The sequence below is a fragment of the Gymnodraco acuticeps genome, unplaced genomic scaffold (genome assembly GCF_902827175.1).
Source record: "Gymnodraco acuticeps unplaced genomic scaffold, fGymAcu1.1, whole genome shotgun sequence".
NCBI classification, from domain to species: domain Eukaryota; kingdom Metazoa; phylum Chordata; class Actinopteri; order Perciformes; family Bathydraconidae; genus Gymnodraco; species Gymnodraco acuticeps.
Window position 1 is genome coordinate 3,560,486 of NW_022989890.1, and position 24,142 is coordinate 3,584,627.

At 41.2% G+C, this 24,142-nt stretch overlaps 1 protein-coding gene across 1 annotated transcript; it reads left to right on the plus strand.

Annotated features, from left to right (window-relative positions):
* The first annotated feature begins 3,706 nt into the window (after nucleotides 1-3,706).
* On the plus strand, nucleotides 3,707-15,059 carry hunk (hormonally up-regulated Neu-associated kinase). The gene is given in 10 exon segments (XM_034199614.1): nucleotides 3,707-4,519; nucleotides 7,482-7,774; nucleotides 8,453-8,508; nucleotides 9,005-9,140; nucleotides 9,250-9,377; nucleotides 11,049-11,175; nucleotides 11,304-11,472; nucleotides 11,650-11,812; nucleotides 12,725-12,963; nucleotides 12,965-15,059. Coding segments are annotated over 10 exon segments (2,061 nt in total). The 5' UTR covers nucleotides 3,707-4,282; the 3' UTR covers nucleotides 13,478-15,059.
* Nucleotides 15,060-24,142: the final 9,083 nt, after the last annotated feature.

The window sequence follows — 24,142 nt, forward strand, 5'->3', positions numbered from 1 at the left end:
ACTCAGGTCAGAGTCCATGACTACACCTAGATTTCTGGCTTTATCTGTTGTTTTGAACATTGCAGACTGAAGCTCAGCGCTAACTTTTAAACGTTCTGCCTTGGCTCCAAAAACCATTACCTCAGTTTTATCTTTGTTTAATTGGAGAAAGTTCTGACACATCCAGTCATTGATTTGTTCAATGCACTTACTCAGTGTTTGAATTGGAGCATAGTCTCCTGGTGAAATGGTTATGTAAATGTGTGTGTCATCTGCATAGCTATGGTAACTTATTTTGTTGTTCTTCATTATCTGAGCCAGTGGTAGCATGTAGATGTTAAAGAGAAGAGGCCCCAAGATGGAGCCTTGAGGTACCCCACATGTCATATTTGTCAACTCAGATGTGTATTTACCTATAGAAACAAAGTTGTTTCTGTCCTTTAAGTAGGATTCAAACCAATTTAGAACTGTTTCCGAAAGTCCCACCCAGTTTTCCAGTCGGTCTAGTAATATGCTGTGGTCAACAGTGTCAAACGCAGCACTGAGATCTAATAATACTAACACTGAAGTTCTGCCACTGTCTTTGTTTAAGTGGATGTCATTGAAGATCTTTACAAGAGCAGTCTCAGTGCTGTGGTTTGGACGAAAGCCTGACTGGAACACATCGAAACAGTTATTTAAATGCAAGAAATTACTCAACTGTTGAAAAACAACTTTTTCAATGATTTTACCTAGAAATGGGAGGTTTGATATTGGCCTGTAATTGTTCATTACTGAAGCATCTAGATTATTCTTTTTTAAGAGCGGTTTAATGACTGCAGTTTTCAGGGCCTGTGGAAAAATACCTGAGTGAAGAGACTTGTTTACTATATGAAGTAGATCTGAGGCCATGCAAGGCAAAACATCTTTGAAAAATCCTGTTGGAATAATATCAAGGCAGCAGGAGGAGGATTTCAGAAATTGTATAATGTCCTCTAGGTTTTTATCATTAATCTGATGGAATTGTGTTATGGTGTTTGAATTTATTTTAGGTGGACACGGAGAAAACATTTGCTATACCTGATGCAGAGGCACTGACTGCTTGTCTGATTTTCTGAATTTTGTCAGTGAAGAAGGAGGCAAATTCATTGCAGGCCCGGGTGGATAGAAATTCAGAGGCTACTGACTGACACTGGGGGGTTAGTTAGTCTGTCGACGGTAGCAAACAAGGCCTGTGCGTTGTTTTTGTTTTTGGTAATGATGTCAGAGAAGAACGATTGTCGTGCGTTTTTCAATTCCAAATTATAAAGGCCAAGTCTCTCTTTATAGATTTCAAAGTGAACCTGGAGATTTGTTTTTCGCCACCTGTGTTCAGCTTTTCGACACTCTCTTTTTTCTGTTTTCACGGTCATGGCCTTTCTCCATGGAGATATTTTCTTGCCAGACACTTATTTTACCTTAGTTGGAGCAATGGCATCTATAACATTTTTAATTAGCTCATTTACTGAGATGTTAGCAGGGGCAAGTGTGGAAGAAAAATTCTGAGTAAACATTTCCCTAGTGTTTTCAGTTAAATATCGCTTTGTGGTTACCTCTTTTTGAACATTTTTGTGAACTGAAATAGAGCTCTCAAAGAAAACACAGGAATGGTCAGAGAGTGCAACATCAGTCACCACAACCTTAGAGATATTCAGACCCTTTGAGATAATTAAGTCCAGAGTGTGCCCATTATTGTGCGTGGGCTCCGTCACATGCTGAGTCAGTCCATAGCTATCAAGAACACAAAACAGTTATTTTGCCCCTCTGTCCTGGGGGTTGTCAACATGGATGTTAAAATCACCAACAATGACTAGACGGTCAAAGTCAATACACACTATAGACAGCAGTTTGGTAAAATCATCAAAAAAGCTTGCACAGTATTTGGGTGGTCTATAGATATTTAGGAACAGAGCTCGAGAGGAGCATTTCAGCTGAAGGGCCACATATTCAAAAGAAGCAAAGTTCCCATAAGATGTCTTCCTGCATTGAAGGGAATCATTGAACAGAATAGCAACTCCACCCCCTTTCTTATGCATTCTTTCCTGACTCATAAAACTAAAGTTGGGAGGGGTTGATTCGATAAGAACAGCTGCACTGTTATTTTGTTCAATCCAAGTTTCTGTTAAAAACATAAAATCGAGATTGTGCTCAGTGATAAAATCATTGATTAAAAATGTTTTTCCTGCCAAAGACCTGACATTTAATAAAGCTAGTTTAAGTTCGTTAAACACACTATCAGTCAGGTTTTTTGTAACAAGCTGTGGCTGACATGGAATCACTGCTAAACTGTAAATAATGGCCTTTTAGATATGTGTGATTTTAGCCACCACATCCTCCAAGACTTGTTATACTTTAATTCCCAGTGACCCTTGCATATTCTGTTCTCTGTGCATTACTTTTTTTTATAAACAAAACAGACTTCTTGCAATCTTATATTTTACCCACTTCCAGATATCAATCAATAGTACTGCAATACCTAGTATTCATATTACCATCAAGTCAACTTGGAAAACCAAGTTAGAGTATTAGGTAAATTCTCCTTTGGTAGTGGTGTGATGCAAGTTAATATGATAGGTGCAACATTTCCAAATCAACTCTTCTAAAAGTACTTTGAATTCAACAAAATGTATTTCCACATCTTGAATCAACTCAGAATACAACTCGTTTTCAAGTCATAAGTAAACTATAGAATTAATGAAAATAAAGAATGAAAGCATTCAGCAGGACTGCAGGCTCACTCAAATCTCAGTAGCATTTACTTTACTTCTTGTAGTACCACGTGACTCCAATAGATGGTGGTATACTCATACTTTTGGTTTCATGTCTGGTTGTCTGGTTTGGTGTCTAGAAAGCATGGTCCAGTAGTTAAGTCAAACTGTACTGAGTACACATGTATTCTTCCCAATCTCTCCATGCAGGATCACAAGGGGTGAACATAATGGAGCACACCTGTATATTTAATCTGATGCAGTAACACCAAAAAACCAGAGTCTGATAAAACACCACAGAGTTTGGAAAACTCATGCTTTAAATTGGTAGTACAGTATATTGTAAGGCTGTTATTGGATTTAATTGTCAGGTGTGTTGTTTTTTTGCACCTGTAGGAAAACAACTAACATAGGCTAATTATATTAGGTCAGATTAAAATTATCTGAAGCCTAATACAGACCAAAAAAACCAATCTGTTGCCCCTCCCTGCAGGTGTTCTCCTCTGAGTGATAACCACCATGTTAATTAGGCCAGTGAACACCTCAATGAACGAATGGAAAATTCTTCTTTGTCTGCTCTGTTGTAGTGGAGCAACACATGTTAGCAGAACATCAACACTCCAACAGATAAACAATGAAACAGGTCAATAGCAATTATTGGACACCATTATTATATTATAGTTATTATTATATTTTTTTGTATTAATGTTATTATTATTATGAATTGTCAATATGTATTGCCACAAGATGACTATGACATTGTGATCCATGTTATTAAGGGGTGCGTAATTCACAGTACATGGTGTGAACATGTGTACCCTTTACGCACAATTATATCAAAATAAAACCTGACAATAGATCGACAACTTACGACATATACAGCCATAAATCATGTTTCAGAAAATACAACAACAAAAATCGTAATATTTGTTAGTCACAGTGTTGTTGTGTCTCTTTTCCTCCAACAATATCTTTGTTCATCGCTGTGTACAATCTGAGCGCAACATGCGGCGCGGTGGTACCGGGTGGAGTCATCCCCCTTGTTCTCACATGTGCTCCGCCTGCGTGCGTTGATTGGATTGCAATGTACCCCGGCTACCACCACTGTATGAGGGGCTGTGTGTGTTTTTTATCACCCGTAAGAAACGCCCACCCATATGACCGGTAAAGTCAGTTCAAACTGAAAACACGCTGCCTGCACTCAGACTATCCAGGAGATGTATGGAGTAGGGACGATACCTCTGACTGAGCTACAGCATTTAAAAAAAACCCTATTAGAATTTAAGTCAGGTTGCGTCATTTAAATATCTTTCCATGAATGAATCTGACATTCGTCTGTGTCATTTCAATCCTATACATTTATCAAGACCTGTATTGGAATCTGCTGAGTGCGCTCACTGGATGCTTTGGGCGAACAGGTGGCGCATCTCCAGTTCCCTTAATTTGTTATTAGGGGCAAGACGCAGACAGACCGGACTTTACGCACTTTGCCGGACGTTAAGCATTTAATACCCGCCTCTAAGGTGGGAGAGGGACACGCTGCGTAGCTACTTTTAACATTTGATAAGAGAGCTGTGATGCCGGTTGCAGACGGCGCCATGGTAGTAGACAACAGCCACGGGTTATATGAGGGAAAGAGCCCAAATAGTGCCGGGAATGAGAACATCCTCCCGGCCTCATGCAGTCCTGCGGCGGAGATCCTGAAGAACTTCTATCACACCAAACGGGTCGGGAACTATCTGATCGGGAGGAAGCTGGGAGAAGGGTCCTTCGCCAAAGTGAGAGAAGGTCTCCATGCCATGACTGGGGAAAAGGTAAGACTGTGGGGTCACTAAGTCTAAATGCAACATGGTTTGGTTAAATGAGTTGTCGTTCTTGATTTAGCAATGTATTACATTATATTTGATCCTATCACATGATGCCACACAATTCAAGTTAAATGTTATACTCCTGACTTCTTGAGCTTGGAAAAAACAACTCTTGTGAATTAATTAACTTTTTCCTTTTGTAAAACTAGTTTGTTCTGACTGTTATAGCCCATTTATGTTATATAGATTATGGGTGGCATGCAGCATGGTGCCTTTTGGTGTTTCACATTTCCATCAGTGGACAGTGGCTGCTGTCTATTGACTCATACATGCCTGTCAACCAAGAAAAAACCCTCACCATACATTGACAGTTTAGCCATACATTTGTTTGCAATGTATTCCTAATAGACTTCTTGGAGAAAGTGTTGTTTGCAATGGAAGACTTTGTTAATGAGCTCATGCAGCACCACCAGCTGCTGAACTCACCATATGCCCAGCAGGGTTTGTTTTCTAGCCAAGCTCCTGTGACAATATTTACTTTTTGTGTGTGTGTGGGAGAGACAGGAAGAGCTGCCTGTGTTTTCCTTACATGTGTTGGTACCTAGCTGTGCGGTCTGTGGCTTTTTCCTGAACCTTCCTTTGTCTGCTGGTGGTGGTGAGCTCACCACTGTGGGCGCGCAAGCCTGTGATAGGAACAGAGAGGGAAATTGGCCGACCTATGGGAGAGCAGAGCTGCTACTTGCATATGAAATCATGTCGTTGATAAATGGGCTTCAGCCTCATTAAGATTCTGCCAGTGCAAGGCTTTGATATGGACCACCATTGGCCACTGGTCGCCTTTGTCTCCTCAATCTGTTTTTGAGGGGCAGCCAGAGCATTTGCATATTGGAAAACAAGTACCCCCTTTTTCCTCACGTGTCCTTACATGTAGACCTATGTCTGTTTGTATATATGTACAACACTGCCACTGAATATATTTAGAATATTAGGCATTATCTTATCCTGTGGCTCACCTCCTCCTCCCTTCCCGTTTGCTGTGAGGAGAAAGAAAGCACTGATCTCCTCTTCCCTCCCTTTGTTGAGGATGATGCAAACACTGGCAATCACACAACCAAGCAGAGCACATGGTCTCTCTCTCCTTACACTCTCTCTCTCTCATTCAGGGTCAGGCTCTTGGAGGGGAACGAGGGGAAGTGAGTTTATTCAAGCAAACATGTAGTATGGGGAAAAGAAAATACAGTAGAGGGCCCTTTTTTTTTAGCATCCCTAGAAAGCCAGTGAGGATGCGGGGATGAGAGAGGGTCTGTGTATTCAGGCAGGGGGGGTTGAAAGTGAGGTGAGGTGAGGGATGGGGATGTCATGGTCAGGGGGCTTGGGAGGTCACATGCACATGTTTTGGATGTCTGTAACCCACTTTCCCCTCTATACCACCCCACCTCCCCCGTTTCTGTCTGAGGGGCGCCTGATAAACAACTGAATCCCCAGTAGCCCCCCGGCTGGGCACACCCCTCCCCCTCTATATCCCCAACCTCCCCGTCTTCACATAGACTACTGTAAATACAGTGCCCCATCCCCCCCTCCCCTACACCCCCCACACCCCTTCTCTCATCCACGCTGCTTGGCGTAAACATGGGCTATACAGTATATTACTGTATTGTGACAGTTCAACACACACACACACACACACACACACACACGTATATATACGGCCAGGTTTAATGAGCAGTTGTAAAAAGGTTTTCAGAGGTGAATCAATTATCAAAGATGAAAGGACGAAGGTATAAAAGAAAGACAAGCTGAAGGACAGAAGAAAGAGGGGACATACACACAGCCACTTTGGCCCTCACCATTTCATTAATGGATATGGTGATTAGCTTCACCGGTCATGCCTTTCCATGTCTGTAGGCTCTCCTTGAGATGATTTGCAGTGTATGGTAGCTATGCTCTTGAACTCGGTCTAGACAGGATACAAGGAGACACACGGGCAGAGGATGAAATAAAGGAGATGGGTATGTTATTGAATGTAATCAGCCACAAAGGGACGTGTTTGTCATAAAGGACATGTTCTCCACGTTTTATGAGGAGTCTGAAGGTTTTCCTCCAATGAGACAACAAGGGCAGAGAAACATAGAGTGAAGTCCTTGGGATGAGTAATTGAGGAAAGAAAACTTAACACATATGCCCAGAAATCTTTACTTCAGATTAGGGCTGCTCGATTATGGCAAAAATCATAATCTCGATTATTTGGGTCAATAATTGATATCACGATTATTAAAAACGATTATCCATTTACTTTGAAAAACATCAATTTATTGGAGAAAGAAAATGTGAACAGTATATTTTTAACAGTTGATTACCCTGAAAAAAGTAATAATAATAATTTGAAAAAAAAAATCGTTTTATTTCGATTACGTTGTTTTCGTAATCGTTGCAAGCCATAATCGTAATTGCGATTAAAATACGATTAATTGAGCAGCCCTACTTCACATCCTATTGTGCCATTGAGTTGATATCGTCCCTCAGTGTTCTTTTTTACATTTGTGTGTTTTAAACTACAACTAAACTCCGGGGCAAATGGGGAAATATCATCTGTCCATTTGGCCTTAGCGCCTTCTCAACAGATAGGGTAACATTTGTTTTTCCCTCGGTTTATGATGGTTCAGTTACCCCTCCAACACACACACACATACCTCCCCTTCTGCTGCCGCCTCAGGGCCCTATAGCGCCTGGGTTGCCCCACATTGGGAGCAGCTGTGAGGGAGAGGTCAGTGTCGAGTAATATAGTCCGCAGTGGAGACTGAGAAAATTGTCACCTGTTACACTGCAACTCTCTTTGAAACCTCTTCCGAAAGCACAGCAGTGAACAAGTGCTTCATTCTCCATGGGTATTATTCACAATATCATGTGGCGCAAAACAGTGCGTTCCTCATCTAATAGCTTTTTCCTCTCCTGTCGCATTTTGCTCCAGGTGGCGGTGAAGGTGATTGACAAACGGAAGGCCAAGAAGGACTCGTATGTGACCAAGAACCTGCGGAGGGAGGGCCACATCCAGCAGATGATCCGTCACCCCAACATCACGCAGCTGCTGGACATCCTGGAGACGGAGAACAGCTACTACCTGGTGATGGAGCTGTGTCCCGGCGGGAACCTCATGAACCTCATCTATGATAAGAAGCGCCTGGATGAGAGGGAGACTCAGAAATACATCCGTCAGTTGGTGCTGGCCGTTGAGCACCTGCACAGAGCGGGTGTAGTGCACAGGTAAATAAACACTTACAAATAATGAGCCATACACACATTGCTCTTCAAAGATAGAGCAGAATATAAATGTCTTTAGAAATATTGTCAGTGCCATCCAAAGGGCTTTGTGCTATTTGTGGGTTGAAGCTGAATTTAATTATCCTCTTTCTCAAAGTGTATGTTAAGTCTGTATTGTGCACTACTGTTAATCCATGAATAACCATATTTGCCATGCTTTAAGAGGTTTTAAAGAAAGCGGCTAAGCATTTCTTAAAAACTAAATACGATTTTAAAAAAGAGCTGAATTTCCATGCACTGTGCAGGGATAATTCCAGTGCCTTTCTCCTACAAAATATGGTTACATCTTGTGATGAAATGTTTGATTATATTTAGGGCAGAAAAAAACATGAACTGCATCAGAATGAAATTCCAAATATACAATACACAAAGCTCTTCCCAGGAAAATTCTATTATTTGTCTGGGACTCTGGGAACTAAATGTCTATCATGGTGAGAAGACCCATGTAGATAACTGTATAACAGGATTTATAAGGAGGGATCTGAAGGCACACAATAGACCCCGAAAATCACCCAGCGTGACCCACATTGAAACGGGGGGTGTTGACCTCCCCTACTGCTTGTGCATTGTGTGATGATGTGTGGCTTAGATAAGTGTTAACACTGAATCTTTGTTTTACAGGGATCTGAAGATAGAAAACCTCCTGTTGGATGAGCAGGACAACATAAAGCTCATAGGTAATTCAAACATTTACAGAAGAACTCACCTCAAAACTCTCTTTCTATTAAGAATACATTCAATAAATTCCTTTATAAACACACACACACTTCCCATAGCAAAGAACACGAACAATATTAAAACAGCTAATGCAAAAAGAAGGCCTTTGATTTCAGTTACTTTGCAAAATAAAAATATTTAAAGAGCCAAGAGCAAGGACAACATAAAGCTCATAGGTAACTCAAACACTCACATTTACAGAAACAAACTCACCTCAAAACTGTCTGTCTATTACAAAGAAATGCAATTTATTTTCTGTATTTTCTTGCCTGATATCCCACGTGTTAAAGAGCCAAGAGCAATTACACATCCTGTTAAATGCCTTACGAGCTCTCACCATAGTGCTAATCTGCTTCCATTTGTGTGTGTAACGCTTTGAAAGGGGCGACAAGTGGCCTTAAAAGACGGTAATAAAACCCAGAAATAACATTCACCCCCACCTCTTCTGTCCTTCAGATTTTGGCCTCAGTAACTGCGCAGGCATCCTGGGATACTCAGACCCCTTCAGCACGCAGTGTGGAAGTCCCGCCTACGCCGCCCCCGAGCTGCTCTCCAGGAAGAAGTACGGGCCCAAAGTGGATGTCTGGTCCATGTGAGTGTCTACTTCTTCCTTATAGAATGTATGTCTGTAAATATCAGTGTATTTAAATACATCTATTTCACATGCATTCCGAGCTGAAGTGTGTTTTTTGATCTTCCAGTGGTGTGAACATGTACGCCATGCTGACTGGGAATCTGCCGTTCACCGTGGAGCCCTTCAGTCTCCGAGCCCTGCACCAGAAGATGGTGGACAAGGAGATGAACCCTCTCCCTCCCTCACTTTGCACAGGTAAAAACTCAACACATTAATGCACAACTGTTTAATAAATCCTCAACAGAAAAGCCTTTCCTAAAGTCAAGAACGAATGTATCAATCAACAAACTCATACCCTATAAATCACTTCATGGCACTGCAATCCCCCCCAGGGTAAAACTGACAGAATGAATGTGCTGACAAATATATTAGACCTTAAATCAAGAACATCTCAGGTGATGTTTGACATGACGGGGAAAGAATGTTGTCGGTCCGGTGTCAGGGTGCCAAGAGAAGCAACATAGTTCATGATGAAATGTTTTGATAATAAGAAGCTGGAATGAAATGGAGGTAGTCTTTCGTTGTGAGTCTGTGGTTTGGATTTCCAAAATGCCTTAATGAAATCTCTCTGACATAACATTTTGTGTTGGTCACTCAAGTCAAAAAACAAATTACAAAACTAAAGAAGTAGAGAGAGAACTATGCAATCAGATACGTCTTAAATCAATAAAGGTCAAACTTCTTCTAAGTTAGACTCCTTGATTAGGACTCTATTACATTTGTTTGATATTCTCTTAAGAGAAATGCAGCCGTACTTAGAAGTAAGCAAACAGCTCAGTGAGTTAGAGGAAATAAAACCCTCGATGAGTGAAGGGGTGCAAATGCGCATATAAATCAAACTGGAACTGATTCCCCAATGACAAGCATTTCTAAAGAATGAACCTGTCAACTACGGCAGAATCCTTCCAGTCAATAATTTAACGCAATGGAAAATCTGAATGGTATTTCTGTATAGTTGAAATTCAAGAACATTGGTGGTAAGTAAAGAAAACTTCAGGTGAACTGTAATTCTATTAGATAATAATTAGAAACAGGTTTCAACTAACCGGTTCCTGTTAAGTAACGTGCGCTGCATGAAAAGGATATATCGATAATGTTATTTGCCCCAGAGGTACTTGGCAAAGTTCTAGTGAACCGCAATTGTTTAAGTTCATAATTAGAAACAGATTTTACCCAACCGGTTCCTGTCAAGTCACTGACAATGCATGAACAGTATAACAATTCCTCCTAATCTTCCATTGAAGCCATTATACATTTGTAGAATTAGAATATATTTAATCATCCATATTGAAACTAATTATTCCTACTGAGCTTTAACTAATATTCTGTAAAGCAAGGAAATAAAGGAAACATTTTCGCAGAGGAACAAAGGTGTGTTAATGCATCGCTGGAAATAGTGGCGCTCACCACAATTTCTGCTTGCGTCACGAGTCTCACTCTAATACCAATAACAGATGACTTAACCAGGTTATCAAATCAAATCAAATCAAGTTTTATTTATATAGCACATTTATAAACGATTTTTGGTCGAGCCAAAGTGCTGTACATATAATAAAAATAGCCTACAGTAGAGACACTTTACAGCAAATACAACAGCACAGATTGTTCAGAATATCAGTATGAGAAAAACGACACCCTCTATCCTTAGGTTATGTAATTTATTATTAAGAACCCAATGACAAGGATGTGTCATCTTATCCGTCTTATATTATGAAAGCGGATAAGGAGGATGAATGCCAAGTTTGTGCGTCACATTGCTGAAGAGAAATATGTAATGCAAAAATGAGTTTCAGTATTGACAAAACTTTGTTGACAAAACAAGTTGAGGAAGCTTATGAATATGTATTCTCCCTCTTTCTGTCTTAGCTGCCATCTGTCTTCTGAAGAAGCTTCTTGAACCAGATCCAAACAAGCGTCCTAACATCCATCAAGTGATGGCAGATTCCTGGCTACAGCTGGCCAACAAGAACACAGGCACACCTTACCTCAACAGGTAGGCTCACGCACACTTAGAATTTGTATTTTGCTTATGTCATCTGTTTAAGCATGCATAGAGAAACCTTTTTGCCTTCAATTTTAAAGCATCACAAGGCATTAACTTTCTCTGTCTTCTGTATCCAGGATCCACATTGAAGAGATAAACCACACAGTGTTGCTACATATGACGGAGAAGATGAACTACAAACACAGTGAGGTTCTGAGTGCCGTCCTCACCAACCGCGCCTGCCACACTCTGGCTGTCTACTTCCTCCTCAACAAGAAAATGAAGAGACTCTCTAAAAAATACAGGGTAAGGAGATCCTTGCTAACATCTGTCGAAAGTCTTTCTAATAACAGGGTGTTAAGGAAACATTGTTCAATATTTTAAAAAAACATAATAAAACTGGAATATCATAATGACCAACACATGCCAAGTTAGTAAAATAACAGGTTTTTCATAATTTGTGGTTTTGCCCTGTCTGTTTAGGAGATGCAGTTCCAAGAAAAGAAGAACGGAGAAAAGCAGAAAAACGAATACTTCCAGACCCAGTGGAGGAAGCACGTCGACAAGCTCACCATCCCCCCCAAGCAGACGCCTGTTTACCTGGCTGTCGCAAAGGGGCAAAGCAAGGAGAAAAAACACAGAACAGGTGAGGGGTCAAATCAAGATAATAAGATACAGTATATGTGTTCCAAAAGTTCACCTTTATTTATACAGTTATATATATATTATTATTATTATATTATATATACGTTGACTGAGCATGCATGTTCTTCACATTTACATAGTTACCAGTTCGTCTGTCCGATCCTCAATCCATCCATCCATCCACTCCTTCCTCCATCCATCCATTTTTTCATCCATCCATCCATCCATCCATCCTTCCATCCTTCCAACCACCCACCCATAAGAAGAAACATCCTGGTTGTCATTCAATCGTAGGCCAAACACAACACTTTTTATAATTTAATTTAACTGATGTCCGCCAGATTAAATTACTAAACAGAATAGAACAGAAGTTAAGATATTCTAAAGAATGACTCGGAATTTAATCTAGCAACACAGCAGCATAGTCAAATACATATTTCGTAAAAGACTGGGCCTATGATTTTCAACAAATAATGATAGGTGGTCCTTAACACTACTTGTAGAAGTTATAATGAAAACGGGGGCAAAGCTCGAGCCTAAACTCATTTTCCTAAAAGAGGCACTGCCATGCCATTTTATAATATGTTTCTTAATGCTCTTAATGTCTTTCATTTTTGTAAAGCACTTGGAATTGCCTTGTGTTGAAAGGTGCTGTATGAATAAACTTGCCTTGTCTTGCTTTACTGTAAAGAAAAAGTCATAGGCTGTTCCAGATACAGCATGTACAGATTAAATCTGTACTGAATGTTCTTGTTACATACTCACAGATGACGTAGAATGTAGACATGCAGGGACTAGGCTGAAAGTACATGCAGTTCTCATACCCTTACTCACTTGTACATGCAGTGAAAATAATGCAAATATGTGAGTGACAGTATTCCAAAACTTAAATTGCTTCTCATTTCCTCCTCAGGTATATTGCGTGCCTTAACTGGTGGTCATCGTAATTCACCTCTGGCCCCACCCGGAACAGTCGCCTCTTCCTCCATGGAATATCTCGAGATCCAACCTCTCTTTTCCAACACCCCTAAACAACGGAGGCGCTTGGCCACCCTCCCACAAGTCAGTACGAGCCCCGAACACAACATCCCCGCCCCGCCGGCACCGTCACCGATCGGCATGCATTCCTTTGGCTCGCTCTCCAAAGCCGAAGCAAATTGAAGACACCCCCAGCTCGCCCTGGTACAAGCTGACCAACGGGACCCTCTCCCCGCCCCGCCACGTCTCTGCTTTCCAGCCCGACTCCTCCTACTTGAAGAAGGCCACGATCCCGAGTCCTCCCGTCCTAATTGTCAACCCACAGCCCAAGAAGAGCATCTCGTCAGATTGGGGCGCATCTTCCGACACCAGCGGCAGCCCGCCCAGCACCATAGGGAGCCCCCCAGGGAGCTCGGCATTCAGCCCTCCGAAGTCCGCCTTCAGTGCCCTCAACCCCACCTCAGCATTCAGCCCTCCGTCCAACAACAGCAGCAGCAGCGATCCAGACAGCCCGACGCACCGCAGCAAGTTCCCCTCCATGGGAATCGGACAGATCCTAAAGAAGAAAGTCCAACTGCAGCCGTTCTCCTTCCGGCCAGAACAAGTGGTTGAGGAAGTGGTGTCCCCCCCTCCTTACCCCATGCAGACTCTCCTCTGTGCTTCAGGTGCACTTAAGACCCTTTGCTGAGGGGTACATGGCAAGAATTAAAAAAAAAAGTAAAGACAGACTGAACTCAAGGCCCCTCTCAACATTTGATAAGTTGGAGAGGTCTTCCAGAGCGGCCTTTTGAACTGTGAACTGTCCCTTTATTGCAACTGAGCCACTTTTCAAGACAGACTTGAAAAAAAAAGAAGGATAAAAAGGAGGTTTGAGTGACAGTAACAAATTGTGTATCTCTAGTCTCCACTATCATAATGTAATAAGAAGTGATGACGCTGAGAATATGAGATTGGAAACGGATCCTTAAGCAATTAATTAACCTCACTGTGGCCTAGATACAGAGTGGACATGGGACGTGATGTAAAACACACGCATGCACACACACACACACACGAGCAAAACACTGTATTATAAACTGAGTTAAGAGGTACTCTCTTATGTAATATTGCTGTAACTGGTTACTAATTGAGCCGTAGACTGATTCTCACCAGCTAACAGACCCCAACTCTTACCCTTACCTTGATTACATGTTTAAATGTTTTGTCTCTGTGAAAACACTCTCTAAAAACCCGTTGACCTCCAGCCAGCTGCCACTGTATCCTCAAAGCTGACTGGACGATGAAGCTCACTGCACTATTCCTTGAAACCAAAACCAGTAGTAACAATACATGTTTGTACCATCTCTTACCTCACTGCATTATTCATACTTTAATGTAAAACAGCAGTCAATTGTGACTTGCTTGTGTGGATTTTGCCACAGTGTTGCAGTGTCCACGCGTTAGTGCCATTAGTATCCACACACCGAGACAGAAATAGACACAGAGAGAAGAGTCGTCCTCTCATCTTTTATAGCAGTCTCATAAACTATCACTCAACACTGATAATAACTCACAGCTATAACCTTTTATATACTAGTGTTACATCATCTCTACGACCCACAGGGAAACTGTCAAAGTCTTCGTTATGACTTTCACAGCCTGTTCATAGTAAGCTTTGAGAACAAAAAATAAAGATAAAAAATAAAGAATCAAAAGCCTTATGAAACTTGTGAACCTCGCCAAAGGCTGAGGTAATGAACGTGGGAGAATTGTGTAACATCCATGAAAATAATTCACTTCCTTTTGTCTTAATGATGTAGTTTGTGCAATAGTCTTAAGTGTTAACTGCAATGATGAGTATTTGCCAAGAGCTCTCTGAGAGTAACCTGAAAGTTGTGCTTGTAAATAACTGTACGACTCGTGTGTTCCTGTCACGTATTCAGTTTGGTACAACGGGGTTTAACATTTTTTTGTAAAACCGACATATTTGCACCTTTGCTCCATAAAACAATTTGACAAAAAGGCTTCCACTGGCACATGAGGCTTCTCACTGTTAAGATCATATTGAATCTCTTCCTGTCTAAATGAAAAAAATTGCATGCAAAGTTTCACGAGTCCAACTGTAAGGTGAACATTTGAAATGACGTCTTTTTACCTTTTTTGTGGTTGATACTGAGATTGATACAGACTTGAGGGGGGGTGGTCTTTTGTAAGATTTTGTAATGGAGGGTTTTGTTTGAGTGTCGAGAGATTTCTATGCTGTATAAAGTATTTTAAATATTTATACTAAATCCATTATGTGTCTGTCTGTTCTTTTCCATGTCTGGCTTTCTCTACATGTGCTAAGTGCACACATGCCAACATACAACTTTTGATTAGCTGAAAAAACATAGAATTAATCCACTTGAATAACTATAATTAGGTAAGTAATTTCACAGAATCTTGATAATTTATGTGTAATTTACACAATGCCTGTGGCGTGTGATTTATTCCTAAAGCTCTCAGCTGCAGGAGCACTTAATACAATTTGTTCTCTGCTGTGGAAGGGGTCTATGTTACTTTACAACCTCAATGTGCCACTTGTCTCGCATACCATATACATTTCCCACGGGAAACCTGTGGTGGGTAAAAAAAGAAAAAAAACACACCCTTGGAACAGCTGAAGGATCTTTAGGACTACATACACACATATCACGACCCCTCCCTCTTTACACACACACACACACACACACACACACACACACACACACACACACACACACACACACACACACACATACATACTGAAGACACTAATCTACTCAGCTGTGGCCCCCATCATAAACCCCTTTGGGTGACACGAGACAAAGAAGGGGGATCACCAGAGCTCTGAGACAAACACCCGGGCACAGGACAACACAAACAGGGCTGTCCGATTAATCGCCGTGGCTAAGCCGATAAAAGCCAAGGGGCAAGAGTGGCTCAAAAATGCATTAAAACCGGAGCCTTTTGTTTACCAAAAACAGACAGACAGTTATTGAAAATCCCCAGGCGGTCTGGGGTACTGTGGCTTAACCACAGCGCTGGGCGAAAGGATAGCGTACGCCATGGGGTGTGTACAGATCATACCTGTAGTGAGCTTCTTTGGGGGGGGACCTGTGAACACACACACACATACACTAACCACTGACCAGGAGGAGCTACTAAAAATGAGGTGTTTACGTTTTAGGAAACATATCCATGTGGTGATGAGGACTATTTTTGTAACCATTTCAAAAGACTGCATAATCGCAGAATAAGTAATCAGTGTTTTTGATTGTTTTCCATTTATAAAGCAGAAAATTAAAAATACATAATAATATATTATTGGAAATAATAATATAATTTGAGGATTTGCTGCTTCCATCTGTTATCAAGGTCAAGTTCAAATATTTAGCATGGACAAAAAAAATACTTGTCACTCCATAAATGTAATTGTCATTTTCATTACCTTTGCACATTTTATATATTACATTATGAATGGAAGATGCTTCAGACAGACTTATTAATAATGAAAATGTAAGAAAGAATAGTATACGTCTGCATTTTTGAGGATTCTGATTGCGAAGCGGAGGCAATTTTTTTTATTAATATGTAATCTTAGGTATCAGGGGCGGACTGGGGGGAAAAAGTGGCCCGGGGATTCATTGACAGACAGGCCCACTTAATGCGCGGCATGTATCGGCCGGCCGGCGACGAAAGTATGTTACTTAACAAAAAACCCTATGCATTTTATGTTATTTTGGACAATTATTCATATAGTAATCACATTACCTGAGCCCTTGAGTTGCCTAGAGCAAAATAGTTACGGCATATATTTAGTGATTTTAATGTTAACAGATCATTGATGCAATAACATTTTGACCCAATTTGCCTGACTTGACACATGGAATAAAACATGGGCGTAGGAAGCATCCTCAATGTGGGTGAGATAATTTAATGGGGGGTGTGGGCAGGTGGAGGACCTCACCTCCTCTAGGGGGGGTCCGGGGGCAAGCTCCCCCGGGAAGATTTTTTTTTTAAATGTTGAAGTTAAATGCATCAATCTGGTCCATTTTGAGAGCAAATTAGGGACTAAATCTATGGCAGTCAGTAGGGGCTTAGACTGTGAGCCGTAGGGTCGCCGGTTCAAGTCCCCGACCAGACCTATTTGGAGTGTGGACTTCTACTTGGAGAGGTCCCAGTTCACCTCCTGCCGTGGTGCCCTTGAGCAAGGCACCAGACATCCCCCTTCCCCCCTCACTCCCATTTCTCCCCGGGCGCTGTACTGCTCCTAGTACTAGACTCCTGGTACTAGGATGGGTTAAAAGCAGAGAACACGTTTCACTGTGTGTGCTGTGTGCTCCGCATGTGTGACCATTAAAGAGGGTTTCATCCCTCCCAATTCTTCTTCTTCTTCTTCTTCTTCTTTTTCTTCTCTTCTTCTTCTTCTTCTTCTTCTTCTTCTTCTTCTTCTTCTTCTTCTTCTTCTTCTTCTTCTTCTTCTTCTTCTTCTTCAACACCCATATAAACCAGAACTGTACACAGATTAACTTTTTCTTTCAACATTTATTTGAACAGCAAGTGGAGGCAAAAGTGACTGCACCCAAAACAATAAACCTGCTAGCTAACTAGCCTAAACTTAGTAACAGAATGTGGGCAACACGTTCTTCTCCACAGCCGCGCGACCTCTGAGTCAGACATCACTTCCCCCTTTTCTATCCTACGGGTGCAGCCGTACAGCCACTCCCCCTGAACCCTGTTGTAACAACATAATAAACTATTTGGGGATGCAGCTTGGGATGTGAGGACATGGCTTAGAAAGGGCGTGTCGCCTTCTGTCCTGCCAGTGTTGGCAGGACATTAATTAAAATGTCGAACTCGGTCTTCATTTTAAGGACATTTCGGCTAGGGATTTAGAGCTATATTTGTTTAAGCACTGGATTGGCAAAACAGGAGAGTGTGTGCACCAGTCTGCCTTGATCTATGTATTCATGTCTGTGACTCTCACAGTATCTGCTGCCCGCAGCTGTTTTATAGAAGGAAAACCTCCTTCACTTCATGAAATCTCTGCAGCACCAGGAGGCAGCGGGAGGGTTAACTCAGCCTCTGAGAAGACGAGCGCGCAGTGCCTTTCACACACCGCCTTCACTGTGTTTACCTTCAGAATCATTAGAAAGGCTAAAGCGGTGTGGCCAGTGGCGGTTCTAGAACATTTTACATGGGGTGGAAAAGCGGGGGCAAGAGGTCATGCCAGGGTGGCATGGGAGGGCGGACAGTACGTGGTATTTTACACTGTATATAAGCTATTTATTGTTAATTCATGCCCTAACACAAGTGTTCTTAATGCACAAGAGAAACAAGGTGTTCAGACAAACAATCGGGTGCCCTTTGAGTCCCCCAACCTTACTTCAATATTTTTAAATGAAAGTAAACTACAAAATGTATTTTAAAGCAATTAATTAATGGAACAGGTTGTTTTGCATTACAAAAAATGTGTTGTCTTAGTATTAGACAGACATATTTGCATGTGCTCACTAAGCATTATTACATATTAATTTAATATTAAACAAATCAAAATGGCCAATTATTCCAAAATGTTGCTGCTAATATAATCATATGCTTGTCAACTTTAACTGATCAAAAATAAATTCTGAAAAAATACTTGAATTATCTATGAAATTGCAATATTGACACACGTCCCTCAGTTTGTTTCAACCCTGTCACGCCATACCATTTACCCTCCTATTAAAATAATGGATCAGTCCATGTGTGATCTGCATTGAGGGAATTACATCACAAAAGTCTTCTGAAGAAAAGATGGCAAAGAAAGTCAAGTGTCAGTTTCTTCTCTTATTTCAGTTTTTGTATTTTCAGATTAAGATTGACATGCTCAACATTTCAACTCTGTTATATGAATTAATAATAGTAAATAATTGTTTATTACAAAATAAACAATAGTTTTGCAAAATATTACAATTTTTTAATGTCCTTGACTTCCATGTGGTGCCATATCTTAGCTAAACAAGGTCTCATGCCTACTTTTTGTCAAAAACTTCAACCCTGTTAAATTTTTTCAAGTAAATTCCTAGTAATTATTTATATTTTGTGCCTGAGGTGGGAAAATGTAAGTAGTCCACTACCAGATGTTATGACCAAACATTTTGGTTTCATTTTTCAAAGATATAAAGACCCAAAAGGCACCCGATTCAGAGAATACTCTAATTCTGCATACTGTAAGTACTTAGTTATAATTAAGTACACAAATGACATCACCCATCTCTTCAGAGAGCTAAAGGTGACCTGTGCAGCAACACATTTCAATCAGTAATTGTCAATACTAAGAGCTGCTAGATTGTGCTGCTGTAATGGAATATGTAAGGAGAATAAGAACATACCATGTGGTCCAGCTGGAGTTTCATCTGCCTCCTGATCCCTGCCTCTGTCCCTCTTTCTGACACTTCATCTTTATTCCTCACATATATTTCTTCTTCTTCACTAATGTCTTCATCTCCTCCTCTTCCTCCTGCTCTGACCCTGCTGGTCTCTTCAGTGAACTCTCTTTTCCTTTTCCTCTTTCTGTTCGTCCTGATCTCTTCTCAGATATGTCTTTTTGTTGTTGTTGTTGTTGTTGTTGAATCACTCCTCTACTCTGGCCTGCAAGAGTCTACTTGTGAAAAGCACTGGTAGGCCTACAAATGCTTGAATAACTTTACACGTTAGGGCCATGTAGCCTAGCTAATATGTAGCATATCATCAGAAAGTATTTATCAAACGCACACATGCAGCTGTGTTTAGATCCAGTTTTTACGGTAAAGGATGTATCCTGGTTTCATTGATCTGGCCTCATTGCTGTGATGTGTAGTTTACGTGGATTTAATAGTAGGCTACCGCATAGTTTAGCAAAGTGATCGATCTCCCAGCTAACGCTGTCTGTGTAGTATTTTGTAACGTAACGCCCCAAACAGCGCCCATCTGTTAAACGCTATCGATTCAAACGGCAGCGTTTTATTAATATTTAGTTTCAAGCTCTCGTCCTTAGTAAAAACAAAACTAGTGGAAGGGGAAATGCTCCCAGGGGAAGCTGATCCATAGGTGCTGGGACAGCTCGCTCCCTCTCTGCAGCTCTGTGAGCCGCGGTCTGTGTGAACGCCGCTGCGCAGTTTAATGCAGGGCCGGAGCTGCGTTTTTAACGGGCCTAAAATTATATTTAAAATGATTCACTTTTAACTAATGTAATGCTTGTTTCGTTGCTTGAGAAGCTTGTGGAAATAGTGTAGGTTTGTTTTAGTACAGTTTTAGGGAAACAAAAGTTAGGGGGGCAGCTGGGGGGGCAAGGCTCTACAGTGGGGGGGGGGGGGGGTAGCTGCCCCCCCTTGCCCCCCCGTAGATCCGCCCCTGGGTGTGGCTGATGTGTTTTAACCACACACACACACACACACACACACACACACACACACACACACACACACACACACACACACGATTTAAACGCAGACTTTTGTTCCTCCATGTTACGTTGTTATTGTTTCACTGAGCGGACCCGCACATTTTTTTCAAACGCTCCCCTTTTTGGTCCATCTGCGCGGTTTTGTGCGCTGTGATGATTCGGCTGTACCTTTAGTAATGAATATTAGGCTACATGTTGTGAGGAAATCTTTCCACCAATAATTCCAATAAGTAATCCAAAATGTATTCACTTCAGGTTTACGAAAGTAACTGTAATCAGATTACTCGTTTTTCAAATGTAACGCGAGCTGAATACAGTTACTTGATTTTTGTATTCTGATTACGTAACACCGTTACATGTATTCCGTTACAACCCAACCCTGGCCACACCCAAGCGGCAAACTCTGGGGAAGAGCCGGTGTTGTGACACATTATGCCTCCCCGTCATGAAATGCCCCCCTTGTCACGGGAACGCGCATTTCTAAATGACACGTTTACACCTCTAAATGACACGTTTACACCTCTAAATGACACGTTTACACCATAGGTTTACACCTTAAAACGATGTTTAAAACGAAAAGTAAACGTTCAGGGTTTTTATTCATGGTAATTTTCAGACTGTGAGTTGTTTAGTGGTAGCTCATAGTCTTGATTCTTCTGGTTTAACTTTTCGCTCCGTATTTGAGGTGTCGAAATTCATTCGTCACTTCCTTTTCAGTTTTTGTTTTTTTTAATCTTTTTTTTTATCATTATCGTTACGTCCTGTCTGTATAAACGTGCTTTAAAATGTATTGTTTAATTTGACATAGTTGTCATCTAATAATCAAAATATATGTTTACAAATGTTACATAGTCTTTGTCAGCATATTATTATATACGCTATGCGTACAAAATAAAAGTGTGACATTCATGAAACTTGCTCCATTTATTGGTACCAGTCCTAGAACCATACCCTGAAAAATGCTTGAGGGTGGGATTCATAGAAACCACTTTTTTTTTGGGGGGGGGGGCATTTTATGACAGGCCTGTCCATCACAATATGCCTCCCCTTGCTATCTTACAAAATAAAAGTGTGACATTCATGAAACTTGCTCCATTTATTGGTACCAGTCCTAGAACCATACCCTGAAAAATGCTTAAGGGTGGGATTCATAGAAACCTCTTTTATGACAGGCCTGTCCATCACAATATGCCCCCCCCTTGCTATCTCCATATTGGTTTTATTTCTGAGTCGGATGATAAACCAGGCCTGTCATAAAATGCATCCCCCCCCAAAAAAAGAGGGTTCTATGAATCCCACCCTCAAGCATTTTGCAGGGTATGGTTCTAGGACTGGTACCAATAAATGGAGCAAGTTTCATGAATGTCACACTTTTATTTTTGTAAGATAGCAAGGGGGGGCATATTGTGATGGACAGGCCTGTCATAAAATGCCCCCCCCCAAAGAGGTTTCTATGAATCCCACCCTCAAGCATTTTTCAGGGTATGGTTTACTTTTCGTTTTAAACATCGTTTTAAGGTGTAAACCTATGGTGTAAACGTGTCATTTAGAGGTGTAAACGTGTCATTTAGAAATGCGCGTTCCCGTGACAAGGGGGGCATTTCATGACGGGGAGGCATAATGTGACACAACACAGGGACGCCAATACGGAAGTGCCACACACTGCAGTTCATCTAGTGGCCAGTAGGAGCAGGCTGCAGAAGGGAGCAATTTCCATAGACCCCCATGTTAAAATGCCCAACTTTACAGCAGAAATAAACATGTTTACATCGTGGTTCAAAAAACCATATTCTCTGTATAGTTAGATTCCCCCTTCATGACTACTGTGTGGGGGGTGAATTTTTTCTCAACTCATCTGTTTAATTAATATTAAGCCTTAAAGCTTTTGCATAAATTAGGGCGTGGTCACTTTGATGGACATGTACATGCCTCACTGTCAGCTAACAGCAACTTGTCCACTGATTCCACTCTGCTAGGCTACAACCATAGAGGCTACAACGTTAGTTAGTTGTAGTTACTGTACTTGACCCTTTAGCCGTGTTCGTGGTGATTGTGCCTTTTAGGGAATATTGTTACAAATACCAGACAATTAAAATGTTGTGCTGTGCGCTTGAATGTACTAACAGAACTTCCAAGAAGTCTAAAATTATAATATTATACATGTTAACCCCGTTCGCATGTGTTTGTGTGCTTGGTAGCTTAGCTTGCTACTTATTAGCCAGCTAAGGATGTAACCCTTTATACATATATACATATATATTTTAGTTTATGATTATGATTCAGCCCATAATGCTAAACGGGAGCAAATGTTAATAGGGGACCCAATTATCCCAGTGGTGGCCGCCGGAGCTAACGGAGCCGCAGGGGGCTAGCTCCAGCCGGCGTCCCGGAGCTATGTATATACTCGCATTTTAGACTCTGTTACTAACTGTATATCTGTAGACTTGGTATGTCTTAAATGTCCGGTTAGGATGTATTAGAACGAAATCTAAAATGAAAATTGTAAATAAGCAATCTGTATGTAAAAAACCACCTGTATGTAAATTGTAAATAAGCCATCTGTATGTCAAATATGTCTTATATGTCTTAAATGACATGATGAATTGGAAATGGGGGACCCTGATGTAAACAAGACGAAAGTCTTTCTCTGGTCTGCATCCCCTTAACAATTGTATGTTTTGAGCTGTACTGTACTGTACCCAATATACAAGCTGTTAATAAACTTTTCAATCAATCAATCAATCAATCAAGCCCACTGCGGCTCCATTAGGTCAGGGCGGTGGAGTCCGTCTTTTCTCAACGTGTGAATGACAAGCATTAAGAATAACAAAATATAGCTAATTCTCTTGCAGATTGTCTCATTTGATTATGAATGTAACGTTTATATAGGGGAACTACACTGTTAGCAGTAACTTGGTATGCATGTATTTCATGTTAGCTTAGCTTCTTAGCTTGAGCTAGCTCTGTTTACTTCCAGTTCGGAGGCAGCAGGTCCCGCCTCGGCTCCGCCTCTTTGCCCTTATTTGGAGCAGGCGGGATTAGACTCTGACGTCACAGTCGAGCCGTTAGTGGCCGACTCCGCCTACTAAGGGCTTCTCGGCAACTCTGCAGAATCCTATGGGTGACGTCACGGACACTACACACCCCACTGGGCTGGGCTGGGCCGGAACACTTACAAATGTGGGCCGGTAGGATTTAGGTAAGCAAAAAAAAAAAAGGGAATGGCCGGAACACTTACAAATGTGGGCCGGTAGGATTTAGGCAAAACAAATTGCCAGTCCGCCCCTGGGTAGCATTATTGGAGGAATCCATACTGAAGAGATAAAGAAAGCAAATTATTTTCCTTGACCCACAGATTATTTTGACGTTAATCTGTGTGTAAACAGGTCAAGTAACAATGACAAGTCCTGTGATAAACAAACACCCCTAATGCCGTCCCAGCAGGGGCAATAAGCCGAAATCTTTCACATTAATCATATCAGGGGACTTTTAATATTGTAGGCTAGCCTATATCATAGCCTCCTATCCATCCCCACCCGCATCAATCACCGGACCTGGGGGGACAGAGCCTTCTCTGTCGCTGCCCCCTCCCTCTGGAACTCACTCCCACAACCCATCAGAGACTGCACTGACCTCACCACCTTCAAAACACTCACCTCTTCAATCTGGCTTTTAATGTGTGATTGTTTTGTATTGCTTGATTTTAATTTGACTTTAACTATAGGCCTATATATTTATTTGTTGTTCTTTTTTTCTCGTTTCACTATATCTGTAAAGCGTCTTTGAGCACCTGTAAAAGCGCTAACAAAATAAATCTATTATTATTATTATTATAAAATATTAGAAAGCAGAAAGTACATCAAATTCCCCAAAACTATTTCCGAAATATTTGGGATGCTGGGTGAAAATAATCTGTTAATATTGTTG